Genomic DNA, 17275 nt, shown 5'->3' with positions numbered 1-17275 from the left:
GGGTCATCGCTCTATTGACTAGTTATATCTATGGACACAGAAATATAACTAATTTTTAATGGAATAATCAGTAGTTAATGAATATTGATTAATTGAATTAAATGAGTTTAATCAATTAATCTCATATTATTGGAGCTTCTAATTTGTAGGTTCATAAGGTCCCCTTGTTAGCTCGCTGAATAATAGTAATAAGGAATGATTTAAATTGTAAATCAAATTAGGAAATTTTATATTAACGAGATTAATATATAATGGTTAATTATAGATATGATCTAAAATTTGAATAAGATTCAAATATTAGATTTATATGAATTGGTTCGTAAAGAGATGTACACATATAAATATGTGATATTTATATGTTAATTAACTCCATATTAAATATGATTTAATATAGTTATTTAATTGATTAATTAATGATTAATTAAACGATTAAGAAATAATGGAGATTGGAGGTTAGTATAAATATATGATAAGATGTTAGTATAAATATATGATATTTCTGATAATTAAAAAAATATATATATTAAATAGGATTTAATATATGGTTATTTAATTATTGTGATAATTAAATAGGAGTTATTTAATTAATTACCCCTAAGGGTATAAATGGAAATTCTTGGAGGAGGGTTTAACCTTTTACATATAAATATATCCTTATAGCGATTTAGGGCAAGGGGTTTTTTATCACACAAAACTTAGCTTCCAAGTCTCTACATTCTCTCTAACTTATCTCTAGAAATTATATACCCTTTTCCTCCTCAAAAGTTCTTGGTGTTGAGAATATCCTAAAACTCGTAGTTCGTAAACCATGAAAACATATTCTATTATTAATAAAAGTAAAGTGTTACTGAAATTGCATGATGTAATAAAAATCCAAATAAACGAATTCATGACTATTACATGAGTATTTGAACTTTATGTGGAGACATAAGAGTGGATCAAGTTCGAGTAGATAGCTAAAATGGTCTATACGTATATGGATGAGATTGGGTACCTCGTCTTAGGGACACTATGGATGCGGTCTACTTTGTATAATGATACAAACGATGTGATCCTGAAATCATTCATGTGGAGACATGCAAGTAGGGGCATCCTATGCAATAGAGTTTTGCATAAAATCGGACCACAAAATAGTCATTTTTTATTTTTTTCTTTATAACGACCGTTTACTGTTAAAACTGACTATTTCAATTCGATGACCTAGGATAACTCGATCTTAATCTTGAGCTAATTATGAACTCCTATTTATATTCAGGATCATCCTTTGATCTGCGTAGGTGATAGTAGATCAACAACACTACTCAACAAGCCTCCATTTTGAGGATAAGATCGGATAGATAGCTGTAAACATAGTTCTACAAGATGGAATTCACTCCTACCTGTTTTATGGTTAGCAGATAGGTTATTCCCTTAAGTACTGATTTCTGGTCTTGAACAAAGGGACCCTGCCCTCTCATGGCCGAGAGAGACATGGTTTATTAGTTGGACTATAAATCAATTGTTCAATAGAGAATAGGTGGAAGCTTAAGGTGTAAGATGTATTTACAGGGGCAAAACGATAATTTTGACCCAGCTGTAAATACAAACAACATATGAAGGATCGACTTACTGATTATGGTTAAACCAAATGGACAGAAATACATCGAGAGTGCAACCATCGAGCTATGGTGGTATGTCTTGGTGGTTAACGAATATTAATTTATTCGAGTTAAATAATTTAACCGATTAATCTCAAATCGTTAGAGCTCATGATATGTAGGTTTATAAGGTCTCTCTACTAGCTCGTAAAACTTTACACCTTGGATTAGAAAATTAAGCAAATTTTGAAGTGTTCAAAATTTGAAATTAGGGTTTTGAATTTAAAATGTTGAAATTCAATTTTAAGGTTTGAATAATTATATTCGATATAATTAAATGTTTTAGTTTTAGTTTATTGAAATTAAACATAAACTGGAGAGTTTTAAGTATTTAAATTTTGATTACATGAATAGGATTCATGTTTAAATTAGGTGTTTTATTAATTTAATATTTGATATAAATTATTGTTATTTAATTAATTAATTAAATTTATTTATTTAATTATTTAAATAAAATTATTTTCAAATTTAATAAATTCAATTTTAGAAATTGAGTTTATTATTTAAATTGATTTCAATTAATTTAAACAAAATTTGAATTTTAAATTTTTTAGCGGGGTTTTTCAATTTTTGACACCTACGACACTCATTTAGTGCAGTTTGAAGTATCACTTTGCTGAATGTGTGTAGTGCTTGTATGGTTAAGCTTGATAAAAGTTTCATGATCTGAATTTTTTCATTTTATGCATGGAAAAATTAGTGAGAAATTTTGAATTTTTTCTTTTATTCTCATCTCTCTCAAAACCCTTTCAACTACAACTTAATTGGGAGTTTCCACTACTCAGACTTAGAATAGTATAGAAGACCCTCTAAGTAGTCTACTACTGATTTGAAGGTCAAATTCGTGAATTTCAGCAAGGATTAGAAGAGTTTCTACAAAAGTATATATCTATGAAACCTTCCTTTTGTAAAAAAATTTTATGCATGCTTTTAAATTCAAATTAAGTGTAATTAGAATGTTTATTGATTCTGTTTGCTTCCGCTATATGCATGTTTTTCCTATCACTTGGAGACCACTCTTCCAAGTTCTTTGGAATCCTAGAGAAAAGGTAACTTTGTTGGTAGTGTCCTTCTTCTTGGAGAAGTTCGAGATCGTTGATAACGGTGGAAGAGGATAGTTGGAGGAGTCAACAAAGGTGAGTTTCAATTTCTTTTCTTCTTCCTCTTTTATAGCATACTTATAATTTTGTTTGAATTTTTATCCTACAAATGCATGTTTTATTTTACTGTTTTTGTTTTCATAAAAATCGAATATCTAAATGTAAGGTGTTCACACACTTCTGCGGGAATTTGATTCCTCGATGCGTTCCGTCAACATCAATTGCACTTGTTCGACCTAAGACTTTATTTTTAAATATATAAATTTATTTTGTAAACTAAAAATTGGAAAAGTTACCTCCATTATCTTGCAAGTGGACACCTACACTTAAAAAGTCACAACTATAAGGGCAAAAGAGGCCGATAAAGATTCTCCTTATATGACCCATTTTAATAAAGTAGAGATTATTAATTTTCTGATTAAGTAATATAGGTGGACAACACAAGATTATTTTTTTATCGTTTAGGTTTGTGCCTATTTGATGTTTGAAATTCTATAAATATTTGATAGGTCTTGCAACTTTCAATTTTGTGTCAAATATGTTCATAAACTTTAAAAACTATTTAAGGAGGTGTTTTGAACAAGAAGCGGAATTGAGAACTTCTAGGACTCAGCTCTAGATTTCTTGTTTTATTATCTACTTTTTACCAATGTTTCTAAAAAATAATCAAAGTTTAGAAAACTAAAAAAGTAGTTTCTTAAAACACTTATTTTTGTGTTTTGGAATGTGATTAAGAACCAACTCATTTACATAAGAAAGATGCAAACCACCCTAATAAAGTGAGAGAAAATGTGTTTAATTCTGAAATTTTAATTTGTTATCAAATGAGAGCTAAAATTTTCAATTTTGTATCTAATAGGTTGTTGACTTAATCAACATTTTTTAAAAATTCAAATACTTACTATAAACATCAAATTGAAACTTTATGGTTCTATTAGAATAATTTTATTTTAGATTATAGATTAATCATCAATTTAATTTTTTAGAAAAAATTGAATATATCACAGATTTAATAGATACAAAATTAAAAATTTAAAAATCTATTATACACAAAATATAAATTCCAACAAATTTTGAGACTAAAATCATACTTTAACCAATATTCTATACGATTTGTATTAAATTTTATTTTTCAATTTCATTTTCACCGATAATTTAAAAACTCTAAAAAGAAAAGAAAATATAAAAAGAACAAGAAAAAGAAAAAGAAAAAACTTGCATCTTAATGTTAGAAAGTGACGATGGAATATATTTAGAAACCAAGGGTTATGATTAACTCAATTAAAATAATTTGAATGATATTAAGATTAAATTTTGGCATATTAAATCATATGGTCATTTGATCAAATTTCTAATCAGATTACTGAAGAGAAAAGTTTTGACTTTTAGTTCTAAAGGTCGTTTGAATCGCAAATATTGTTTTATGAATATAAATATTAAATATCTGAAATTTGAGTATCTGAATTTTAAATGTTTGAGATGATTAATGTTTGTGTTGGGATGTATAGGATAATTAATGTCTGAAAGTTAAATATTTATGTTCGATTCAATAGTTTTTATGTAGAAACTAAAAGTAAATAATTACTTAGCTAAATGTAAGAGATCAATTAAATTTAATATTAATGGATGTAATGTTAACTAGTTATTTAATAGATAAAATAAAAAATAAATACTTTTAAATTAAACAGAATTAAATTAATTACTAAAAATAAATATAAATACATTAGAATACTGATAATTAATAATAATAATTTAAGATAACCTAAAATATTAATGTAAGTGATATTAGTTGAAATTTATTAAATCTAAATAATATATTTATATTTAATAATTAAATAAAAATATTGATAATAAATAGTTAATACTAATTTGTTAATTAATTAAGCTATATTATTTAAAGCTATAATTTTAGAGTTTCATTTTCAATCATCATTTTTCACACATGTTTAAGGGTGTGTTTGGAATAAATTTTCAAATGTTTAATTTAAAAAATAAATCATTTTAGATAAAATTGAAATATTTGGTAGCCACTCAAAATAGTTTTTCAAGTGTATTTTAATCTCTTTTTATCAAGAGTGTTTAAATAAAAATGAGTTTCTTTTAAAAACATTTTTTTTCTTAAGTCAATCCAAACGGATCCTAAGTTACCTATTGCTCGACTTTTATATCTTATTTTCAATATTTTTTTAACCCAAAAAATGCAACAAATCTTCTTCCACTGTTATTAAATAATGCATAGTCATATATGAATTATATATCTTGAATGTATTATTTATGAATTACGAATGAAAGTTGTGTACCACGTAATTATTAACTAAATATAATGTAGATACAAAATTAAAAATTTTAAAGTTTATTAATGAAAACTAAATAAATTTTCTTCAAAATTTATAAATTGAGTAGAAATTTTTTAAAAAAACTTAGACTCAAATATATTACACACATGAATATGCACACATCAAGATTTAAGATATCAACGTCAATGAAAATATCGATATCTTAATTTTATAAAAACTTCGATAAATATATTAATAAAATATCAATTTGGATGAATAATTTTGAAAAATTATAAAAATCAAAAAATCAAAAAATAAATTTAAATTAATAAATAAACATATTGTGTTTTCAAATAAAATATATTTATATGAATGATATTTTGATGATTATTTTATTGTGTTAAACTTTTTTACAGTATAACGAAAATTTAATAAAATGATAGAAATATAAACATTTCAAGGAGAAATTAATAAAATGATGTACACACGCCCTATTATTAATTATTAGTCAGTTGTGAAATTAATGAAGTAAAATAATAAATGAAGTTGTTATCTAAAAAGATAATAAATGAATTAATTAATAATGTGGCTAAATCTGGATGGAGTGAGTGATACGAAAGCACTAGATCTATGTGGCTATATATGAATGTAGCAACTGCTATGCGCTAGATTCCTTTTTGACCGTAGCTCTATGGTTAAATGTTTTTTTTTAACTTTAAGGACGTCTACGGTTATGTTGGCCTCAGAATAATTTTCTTGTTTTTCCGATAAGTTATTTTTGTTTTTGTTTTTGTTTTTTTTTTTATTTTGTTTTTAATAAGGTTTACAGTTGTAACACAATTAATATAATTAATGTTAGATAAAGATAGGTACTTGTTCCGGCTAAATATTGTCTCATATAATTTATTGTTCTATACATTCGTGATGATCATTCAAATTATTCATTACTTCATTTAATACCTTTTTTTATTTTTATATAAATAATGTTCGTCAACTATATTAAGAAAAAAAATGGTTAAAATGAATTTAATTCAATTCATATAGTATTTATATTATCAACTTCGAGATTAGAGGTTTGATTCTCCAAATTTGTATATTTAATTTAATATCTTTACAAAAAAAAGAAAAAAAGTGAACATTTTTTCATTAATTTCTTGATCAAATCAAACTAAAACAGAAGAACGTTGCATTGCAAATAAACCATAGTGCATTTTAAAATTTAGATACAACTTAATAATTATAATCTGGAGAAAAGATTTAGTTTTTTTTTTTTTTAATGTACTTTCTAAAAATAATATAGTTTCATAAAATATTGACAAAAAGTAAAGATATTTTTGTCAATGCCTTTTTGAGTCCAATAGACTATTTCTTTAAATCTTCTTTTTGAATAACTATGCATGAATCTTCATCTATCTTCTTTCTAGCTAATTATTCATTCAAATTTGTCTAGTAGACTTTTGTGTCTTAAAAAAAAAATTAAAAAGCAATCTTAAATCATTTATCTATATGAAATTCATGATGACATGGTTGATAATTGTTACATGAATAGTTAAGATTTAATAACTAAACATATGACATATGATAATTAAAAAAAAAACAAAGAAATATCTTCGAAATCATGAATCGTGATTATTAATAAATGTAAATATTTAGTTAAAATAAGTAAGTGTCGATATTTAAAACTCCGTCATGTTATGTGCTATGCATTAATGTGGACAATTTCATCACTACTATATAATTTGCAGCACAGGTTATAATAATGACATAAATGGTTCACTATTTAAAATTGGAATTAACGACGATTCTATTTCATAATATCGTCTTGTTTGTTGATGTTGATACAATTTAAGACAAATCTATATATTTAGGCAATAAAAAATAATTATAATTATAATTAATAATATATTTATTTCGTGCAATTAGATTCTAATCTAATTAATTCAATTATTTAATTTTAGTTGGCAAGTGATCATCAATAATTAGGGAAGTTGCTTGAACAATCGCAATCAGTCCCCTATAGAAGAACAAATAATGATTATTTAAATCAAAAGAGAGGTTTTCATACGTTCATTAAATTTGGAAAAAAAAAATATCAATTCATTGGAATATTTTTCCAATAAATTTTCTTATGAAAGGGAAATCTTTTGAAATAATAGGCTGAACTCATATTTATAAATAGAGTCGAATTCGCCGATTATTTTGTTTAGCCTTGAAAAATGAGACAGAGAGGGCATTGGTCAATTCTATGTAAAATTGAAATTTATCTCTAATAAATCTTAAATACATGAATTTAAGGAAAAAAAATCAAAAGTTTTGAGTTAATTTTGTAACATAATCTTGAGCATTCATTGTTTTTTTGGAAGGTAGATAATCGAATTTTTTAGATACTCTAGATTATAGACATACAAAATTGTAAATATCCAACATCTTTACATTACCACATTTGTTTGTTAATAATATATATTTTTTTATATATCTAAGAATATTTTATTATTGTATTTATTTTTTAACGATTTTTATTTAGATATATCTTAAATTTACATAATATTTCAATAATATTCTTACAACTATTTAATAATTCATAATTAATTTAATATAGTTTGAACTAATATAATATCTTTGTTTTTATCCATTTGAATTTCTTTTTTAATATAATTTATATTATTTTTATATATTTTTTTGTTTTCCTCCCCAAAATATTATATAATAATTTAAGGTTTTTTTATAAAAATAAATATTAAATTAAATTTAAATATCTAGTTTAAAAAATTATAAGATCTACATATACATGGTTGACAAAATTTATTTTAATTATATAATGTAAATGAAGAATGATATATACATAAGAAAAAAGGAAGGATAAAAAAGTAAACTGAGAATGTCCTCAGCTCGAGAATATGAAAACCCATATTTAAAGAGGACATATAAAACTCTCGAGATGCCTTTTGTAAGATATCTTAGGATGGTTGAAAATCTTTTAAATGTTAGAGCATTTTATAATAATAATAAAAAAACGATAATCTAGATATCCACTTCATGGAAAAATAAACGACCCTTAATTGCATGATATTAATAGGCCTAAAAATTATTAAAAAAAAAAATGGTGTGCGAAGTTCAAGGAACATTACGATAATTGGATTCCAAGTTTACTTGAATTAGATTATTAATGTCCCTACTTCCCATATGCTGATTTTCCATATATGAGCAAACATAATAATTATTTTCGTTGTCATTTTTTATCGATTCCTCCTAATAATATAACCCTTCCACCTAATCTGTACAATTTTGAAACATTAGCCCTACTCTCTTAACGATTTTATTTTTACCTTCGATATCTGCCAGTAAATTATTTATTTTTACTGTGGTCTACATATATAAAGGACAATGCCATTTGATTCTGTAACCCATAACAATGACACATCTATGTAATAATTTTAAACTATAAATTTTATTCAAGGGTCTATTATATTTTTTATCTAAGAAATTTAGAGGATAAATTATAATTTAAAAAAAAATCAAAAAATCAACTTTATCTCTTTTCACATTTCTATGTTTTAAATTAACATTGTGGTTTTCTTCATTTCGCTTGAGCATTTTTTATATTGTTCTTTTTTGTTGAATACAACATAATTAGTGGAACATTACCAAACACAAGTCAAAATTAAGATTTTTTTTCTTAATTTGAAAAAGAAAAATTCAGCATTTTAGAACATTTTTGGGATTTGGAACGAATACGCATGGAAAAAAAAAAAAGAAAAAAGAAAAAGCAATGGGAACTTGAATTAAAGGAAAAATTCAACAAGATAAAATAAATAAATAAAAATTATTTGACCATCTCCTCCTTTTTCTGTTATTGTTCTCCCAAAACTGCAGATAACCTCTCTTCTCTCTCCTCTTTAATTTCAAACAGTAGAAATAAAAAATGTACCTTATAAAAAGTTTAAGCACATAAAAAATACATAAATATAATTCAGCTAACATGAAATTTCTATTATAAAAAACATGCCATGAATAATAATAAAAAAAATAGAAATAAGAAAATAAAACTACGAAACACAAAAATTAATAAAAAAAAAAAGTCATGACCCTCCAGAAAGAATATATTATGTGAAAAATTGTTATATCACGTAAAATCCTTTTTTATCCAAATTATATGAATACCCTCTCAAAATTTTCGTATTGTTTATATCATTTGAACTGATTCCCAAACGAAGTATACAATAAGAAAATTTAATTAGAGTTAATACGGCTAAGTTTAAAGAGTTTTTTCATATTTTACTATAATATAATAATCTATATTATTGATTTTGAAGTTTGAAGTTTGATTATCCGTGTATATATATATATAAAACTGCATGATAAATCGTGCAATTTATGAAATGAATCTTCATGGAGAGGAAAAAAAAGGAAGACAGAATACTGTAGTTAGGACACAACATTATTATTTTAGCGTTGGACTTTGTTCTAAACATCACATGGTCGCACGAATAAGAGTGGGGACTTGACGATAATGCAACCAAATTTTACTTTAATTTTTTTTTCATTATTTATTTATTTTTCTGTATCCCCAAATAATGTTATTCTTTCTATTTGGACCCCCAAGGATAATTTTGTTTCTTTTCAGTCGTTGCAGTGTCCGAATCATCTCCTCTTGTTTTTCAACATTACTATTTACCTCCTTAAGTAATCGATTAATTAATTTTAATTTGGTATGTTAATTTAATTTCATTATAATTAATTCCCAGAATCTGTTCCTAATCCCAACAACTTTGGCTTTAATTACTCAATTCCGTTTTGTCCTTTCAATAATGCCCTCAAGTCAATGAAAACTCTCTCACTGACCCCTTATATCTTACCATTTTACATGAATGTCCCAAATCTGTTTTAAACACCTTTCATTCCCTTTTTTTTTTTTCTTATTTTACTTTTTTCCTTTTCTTTTCCATTTTCTTCTTTCAAACTTTTTCTGAATTATAATTAATCAAAGAGTTTGAAAGTTGGGTTAAAAGCATCCATCTTTTGCAACTAAATTCAGATTCAACTTTTCACATAACACCCTCACTCTTAGCCTTATCACAAAAAAAGTTTTATTATTGTAATAGTACATACATTTTTTTTTTTTTTGTTAAATTACAAATTTAGTTCTTATTATTATTATTCTTTTTGGAAGGTAGATTACACCTCTGACCTCTAGAGACAAAATTCATACTAATATCATTAAGTCAAACTCACTTTAGTTCTAGTTTACATTATTTGTTCAACTTTTGACAGGTCATAATAAGATATTTTATTTTATAGGCGTCACACGTAATACTATAATTTTTTTTTTCATAAAAAAAAAAGTTAATAGTATTAGGTTGTTATGAAAAGAATTATACCACTTTTCATTCATTGCTTGTCGTAAATTCAAGATCTAAGAATTCTATGAAGCCCATCTAATAAAATAATAGATCCAATGTTGAATGTAAATAGGATGTATTAGGGCAATACTAGAAAATTTTCTTTCTAAAATAAAACCTTGAGAGGCTCTAGTCAAAATGGACCCATTGCTTGCTTGTGGGACTCACTAGGCTGATGTGGCGAAAATGGGCCCACTCTTGTCTCTTTAAAGTGGGTTTGGTTTCTTGGGTGGGCCATGGTAATAACCATTGGCCCATCTCTTATTATTATTATTATTCCATGTCTCATTTTTACTGAGCTGTCCCACTTTTAGAGGGTTAAATGTTGACCACCACCATTGATTTGTCCACCACATTTTCACCCTCTCATGTACGAAATCAAAATAAAATGTGAATCATAGCATAAATGGACCGTTTAATTTTTATTTCTCTTTTCCTATGTGAAATTCAATTGAAATAAATCATTCGTGTCCTTTTTTGGGGGGGTTTAATTAAACAAGATTGTCATATGGTCCAAAAAAAAAGAGAACTTAATGCACAACTTTATTTTGTTGGAGCCTAAAAGTGTAAGCTAAGTTTTAAATTTATAGAAGGGATGAATATGAATGTCTAAAATGAGGCTATAAATCATTTACTTCAATGCTTTATTTTTTTGGTTGACAACTTTAAATGGCGAACTTTAGAGGGAATGTGGAATCGACCCAATTCTATCAATGGACTCATCATTACTCAGTTTTAATATTATTTTTCCCATAACACTTCTAACAACTAAAGCCATGGTTCTTTCCATTTGGGAGGCAAAATAGAAAGTAGATAAATAAAAGATGGTTGAGACAGGCCGTATACTTTGAACGAACCCAGGCCCATTTAGTACGAGCTCCAAACTTTCAAGTGTAATGATTGGGCCTTTCCATCTACATTCAGGATTGGGTTAGGTCGAAGCACTTTTGTGACTCAACTCAATTATTCGCATGATAATTTTTTTTTTTTTTTTAACTCAAATAACTCTTATTATTTATCATGGATTGAGTTGGTTTGAGTTATTTTGATCATTTATTTAAATTTTTATTGCAAAAGTAAATATTATGTTAATATATAAAAATTTTATTTAATTATTTACGTATATTGAATTAAGATTAATAACTCAATTTCAATTTATATTACGAAAATTAAATTTTTTTTAGAAGTTGGAGAATACATTATCCAAAAAAATTATGAAATTAAAATAAATTCTATCCTAAGTAAAAAAACAATATTTTTTAAAATCAATAATAAGTTTGGGTTGGTTCGAATTGGTTTAGATTATTTCAAGTGAATATATGAATCAACCCAATCCAAATACCCGAATCAACATATTTTTTTTGTTTTACGCCCCGTAATTCTATTTGGATTGGGTTGGGTTGATTCGGCTTTTTGAACTGCCCTGCTATCCCATCCACAAAAGTGTTCAAATTGGCCCTTTTTATACAAATATTAAGTCAAACAAATTGTTATTTCATGTTAATATTTTTCATATTCGTTTCAAAGTTCAAAATTATGTGTTGGTATAATGAAATAAAATGGGGAAAAAAACAAATACATTGAAAGGATTAATTATGAAGGTCCCATTTGGTAACCATTTGGTTTTTTATTTTTGTTTTTGAAAATTAAACCTATTTCATCCGTATTTCTTACAACAATTTGCATCTTTCTTTTAAGTACAATTGTTGAATCCTTAGTCAAATTTCAAAAATAAAAACAACTTTTGGAAAACAACTTTTTTTAATTCTCAAAATTTGGCTTGGTTTTTTTAAACCATTGATGAAAAACAGATAACAAAGGAAAAAATTTGAAGATGTTGATAATGTCAGACTTAATTTTCAAAAAAAATAAAAATAAAATAGAATAATTACTAAACGGGATCAAAATAATAAACCTAGTAAAGGATGCGGTATAACATTTGCATGGGCAAGTTCGAAATGCAAAAATAGTTCGGCCTTTGGTTATCAGGGTATGTTAGAGCCCCTCTTTTGAGATCCTATAACCAATTAGCTTAGCTTAATAACTTACTAATTATCATTTTAAAGTCTCAAAATAGGGGGAAAATATATAAATATAATAGAAAAATGTAAAACTTCAAACATGGAGTTTAAGAAGTTAATCAAACCCGATCACAACACTTAACATACAAATTATAGAAACTTATTGTGCTGCTTTACATCATTCATACATCTCTTTGAGCTATTTTCCCTGGTTTTTGCACGGTGTTACACTAACACCACATCCTAACAAAAAAAAAAGGTCAACAAAAATCCCCACATCAAATTTTCTTGAGCAAACTTTCATTTTACACGGAACAACCAATAGTAGTATAGCTTCACCATTCACACCCCACCTGTACAGACTAAAGTTGCTGGTTTTTCAGCCGAGCTTTGATCAATCACTTTATTCCTCGACGATGGAGAAGTCAGGCTCTTCTGGCTTCTGCAACGAGCTTACGACACCAGCATCCGACACACAACGCTTATTCAATCCCCTTCTAGCGTTTCCTGGGCGTGAATCCAAGTTTGATGTCGTTGGTGGTGAAAGCGGGGACTCAACTTTGGTAGCTGGATAACTCTCTCTAGCCCTGAGCTCAGCTCGCTCTTTGCGTCTCTTATATCTCCGCCATGCTGCTTGAACAAAGCATGCAGCCCATGTTCGCCATTGATGCGAGTAGAATCGAAACTTGTGTCTCAGTTGTTTGCTGTGTAGTCTTCTGAACTGGGAGGATACAAATTTCAAGTCCTCTGCTATGAGAGCAAATGCTTCTACCTCAGAGATGGCTTTGACTGTGCGAGTGGAAGAAGGAAGTACAACACTTGGACGAGGGTCGAGAGCCCAAGTCAGCAGCTCCTCACCACAGAAATCACCTGGGCCAATACGACAGGAGTTGAAAAACCCAGTTCTACCACCATTAGTGGTGTATGAGTCGAGATGACCTCTGATTATGAATAGCATTTCATTGACGGGGTCGCCTTCTCGCACGAGAAATGTGCCTTCTGTGCTCAAGGCAGGTTTAAGTCTCTCGCATATTGCATCTAGCATTCTTTCGTCCATTTGATCAAACAATGGAACCTGCCAAGATCAAGAAGAGAGTGCACAGAGAAGAATCAGTTTCATTTGCCACAAATTGTAATTCTGAGTGATCAATTCCAACAATGCTCCTCCATATCCATATGTCATGTAAATGTATATGTGAAACTTACCCTTCGAACGAGGTCAAGGCAAAGGTGACGTTTTATGTCTCTTCGGAGATCCAAGGGAAGGCTTCTAAGCAACACTTCTTCATCGACTCCTCGAGTTGCTACCCACTTATACTGATCATATCTGCGGACAGATTGTCTGAGCTCTGGAGGTAGTTGCCTGTGATGCATCCATTGTTCCGTATCAGTTCTCCTTATTCTCCACTCTTCTAATCGAACCGTTGTTGATTGGAGGTATTTCTGCATAATAATTTAGTGCCTTATTTAGATACATGGCAGAAGGGGATTGGAACTAATGGTTTATTACAATAGCTATTATATGAAAGGCTTACCTGCATATTACCAATGAGCAATGCAAACAGAACCAGTCCAAGAGTTGCCACAATAATGGCAAAAATTATTTCCCCAACAAAAGTGCTTGTGGCAAGATTTTGTCCCAAGGAACTGCACATGTAAATGAAAGGAAATTGGAATTTTTTGTATCAAACTTTTTAATGGACTGAAGGGTCACTAGTAAGCCAGAAGAAGAATGGCTTGAACAGCAACAGTGAGTGACGTAGAAATCGAAGACTACTTTCTTCAGCAAGCTTCATGACAACATAATGTTCTTCCCTTTGAAAGAAAACTTTCAGTGGTAGGTTTCCTGATCATCAACCATTTGATGGTTAAAAGAACATTTTTCTTTCAGAAAACAAATCTAAAATATACAGACTCCCTTTGGCCTATGTTAGCCCCTGATCACATTGGAGGCCTGTCTCTTTAAATCATATGAAAAAAACCCAAAATGTGACATTGTTTCTCCTTATGAGAAGAACGTGAAAAAAAAACTTTATGCTGACATAATCAAAATGCAGGAGTAGCTCACCTGAGATTTTTCAGGCCCCACCAAAGACAGTAGAAGTACTTGTTGAAAAATGCTGAGGTTGTGACATGGAAAGTTATTGCATCACCATATATACCGAATTGATAAAAGGAACCATTTGGATTGCATGAACTTTTAATGTTGCTCTTATTAAACCACGAGTCCCTTTGAGGGTTATCGACCTTATGACAGTCGAAGAATCCATCTGTACAAGATTTGTCAAACATACAAAGTCTTCTCCAGCATGCTTCTTGACGCTCAATTGAAAGAAGGTACCAGCAGGCTCCTAAAACCTTTTAAAAGGATACAACAATAGACGCAGTGGGATACAAATAAGTCATTTGTTGTCATTTTAATCCCTAATTTCCACTTCAGGGGCAATTAGAAAAGGTAATATTTTTCTACTTACATGGCTTGCCAACATATAAAGAATCAGGTTATAAGCAGCTCCAGCCCATGCTGTTTGTGTCACAAGTCCAGTGGCCTTAACAATTTGTGTTGAGAGAGGAAATATGAGAAAAAGCCTTGGGAGGTACTGGAATATGAGGAAGAACCTTAGGAAGTTCTTGGTGTTCGTCATTGTTGAACCACTAAGGTTGGGAATGACAATCCAGATCAGTACCTACAAAGGCCCAAGGCTTAGATCAACAATTTGGCAACCTCATATCGAACACCAACAGAAAAGCAATTGATGGACCGACATATACCTGTGGAACTGGCACGGCTGCAATGAGATCAATCCAGAAACCATGGCGTAGATACCTTATTGCTATCTTACAAGGATCTATAACAAGCTCTCCTCTCCCAAATACACGAGAAGAGGGCGCAACATAAGCTGTACGGAACTTAATGAAAATCTGAATTGTGTAGAAAACATCAGCTATTGATCTTATAGTTGTGAGGACGACTTCAAGACCTACTCCTATATCGATGCACACCTCATCCCTGACCACAGGCAGGTAAAAGAAAAGAGGGTCTACAAACAAAGAGACTAAACAAGCAACTAAAAATATCTTATTCCATCGCCTTATGACTTGTCCCCTAGGATCCAATATTTTTCTTTGTACTCTCTCATAATCTTCTGAGAAAACTCTAGACAAAACTTTAGCTCTCAGGGATCTTCCAGACTTCCTAGAAGCCACAGTTCTCTTGCTGCTCGATTCCGGTATTTGTGTGCCATCAATGTTATATATGATCTTTGTGACACTGCCACCATTGATAGTAGGCAGGGCAGACGATTCGAGATCATCTTGGAACCTGAAAGAAAAAACCATCTTCAAATCATAAATACAATAGATAATATCGTGTCACGATGCTTAAATTTCAACTAAGTGCAAACCAATTACAATAAAATGCTAGAGAAAACAACAGAAATACTGTTAAAAATTTGTGCCCTCAGTTCTAAGATTGAAACAGAAACTAACCTTATGGATCTAGAATTACCATAAGCCATAAAGATATTCCCAAATGAAAACTTTGGCTGCAGTTATAATGGAGTTAACCTGCAACACAAGGAAATAACATTAGAGGTCAGAAAGCTACAAATGTCATATTATGTTAAAGTTCATAATAACTGAAAAAAGACAAGGCATGAATTCAAGGCCACATAAACTAAAAGAGGAAGGTTTTCCATGCCTGGTGTCACCACGAATCATGTGAATTAAAAGATTGCAGCAAGGATAAAGCTGTAAAGCCTCTCAAACTTCACAACTCAAATGAACAAGTTGGACATGTGAGTACTTTTGTATTATAATACCCTTTTCAACAACCAAATACTTTACCATAGAGAATCTCCCCCCGCCAACCCCAACCCCAACAAAGAACAGTGATGGGGGGAACTTTGCTTCTTTCAAACGCTGAAGTTCATTAAACTAAGTCCAATTCTTTAAACCAAAACATTTCTCGCTCTCATTCACACACACACACACACCGACAAGAGAAAGAAGGTAAAGGGGGAAAAACAGTAAGATTGCATCTCAATAAGAACCAGTAAAAATCGATGATGGGTTTTGCAGAAATACCTGTTTCAGAGCATGAAGAGAAGGGCTTGTTGTTCTTCTAGCCGAAATGAGGGGTTGAAACTCAGAATTTGAATGAAATGGGGAAATGGGCTTTGAAATGTTCAATGAAATAGACATGAGAAAAGAGAAATGAGAGAGTAGGAAAAGGTTAGTATGTGGGTTCAAAGAGAAGAATGACACTGAAAATTATGAAATAAAAAATGGTTACCAAGAAGAAGTGCTTCCATGCGTCTAGAGAGAGTCCAAAACAGAGAATGGGTCTAAAAAAGTTTCATGAAAATGGAAGAAGATGCTTCTTTTGGATTTTTTAAAAATATTATTTAAAGTATTTTTTTTTTTTTTTTAAAAAAAGGAACTTTTTTGACCCTTTTACCCTGCAGTTGTTCTTGTGTGGAGTTGACTCCTTCTGTTCTGTCAAGGAATAAGAAAAACCAAAAACTGACTTTTCCTTTTCTTTTTCTTGTTTTTTTTTCCTTCGAGGAAACCAAAGGTTTGGCTTTTGATTGTTTTGTAGATGGATATTACATATGTACTTCATTTTTCCATTATTGCTCCTTTTGGAATAAACAACATTTTTTTTAAAAAAAATAATAAAATAATAATAAAATCCATGTGTGCATGCACAAAAACAAACGTAAAAAAGATCGACACAAAAATATACATAATTCATTAATAGTGTGTTAGCTATGTTCACGAGATAGAGAAAGAACAATATTATTAAAGATAATAGTTTCTGAATACAAAACGACGGTACAC

At 29.1% G+C, this 17275-nt stretch overlaps 1 protein-coding gene across 1 annotated transcript; it reads right to left on the bottom strand.

The window, feature by feature from the left end:
- Nucleotides 1-12518: 12518 nt before the first annotated feature.
- On the bottom strand, nucleotides 12519-16857 carry LOC120089433 (protein CNGC15b). Its single transcript, XM_039046894.1, has 9 exons — nucleotides 16728-16857; nucleotides 16520-16609; nucleotides 15923-16000; nucleotides 15206-15755; nucleotides 14908-15120; nucleotides 14502-14791; nucleotides 13969-14080; nucleotides 13640-13876; nucleotides 12519-13508 (listed from the first exon to the last, which is right to left on the bottom strand). Exons 3-9 carry the CDS (start codon nucleotides 15949-15951, stop codon nucleotides 12837-12839), a joined length of 2103 nt encoding a protein of 700 aa, XP_038902822.1. The 5' UTR covers nucleotides 15952-16000; nucleotides 16520-16609; nucleotides 16728-16857; the 3' UTR covers nucleotides 12519-12836.
- Between the last annotated feature and the right edge of the window lie 418 nt (nucleotides 16858-17275).

Source organism: Benincasa hispida, chromosome 10, assembly GCF_009727055.1.
Source record: "Benincasa hispida cultivar B227 chromosome 10, ASM972705v1, whole genome shotgun sequence".
NCBI lineage: Eukaryota > Viridiplantae > Streptophyta > Magnoliopsida > Cucurbitales > Cucurbitaceae > Benincasa > Benincasa hispida.
Note: the sequence above shows the minus strand (reverse complement) of the source record. Positions and strands in the feature narration are given on the sequence as shown.

Bases quoted from the DNA above. Each gene is read 5' to 3' on its own strand.
- LOC120089433 (XM_039046894.1), bottom strand. From the start codon at position 15,951: ATGGCTTATGGTAATTCTAGATCCATAAG. The intron at 14,081-14,501 runs GTGAGCTACTCC...TTACATGTGCAG, and splicing joins TGGGGCCTGAAAAATCTCAG to TTCCTTGGGACAAAATCTTG. The intron at 13,509-13,639 runs GTAAGTTTCACA...TGATCTTGGCAG, and splicing joins GCCTTGACCTCGTTCGAAGG to GTTCCATTGTTTGATCAAAT.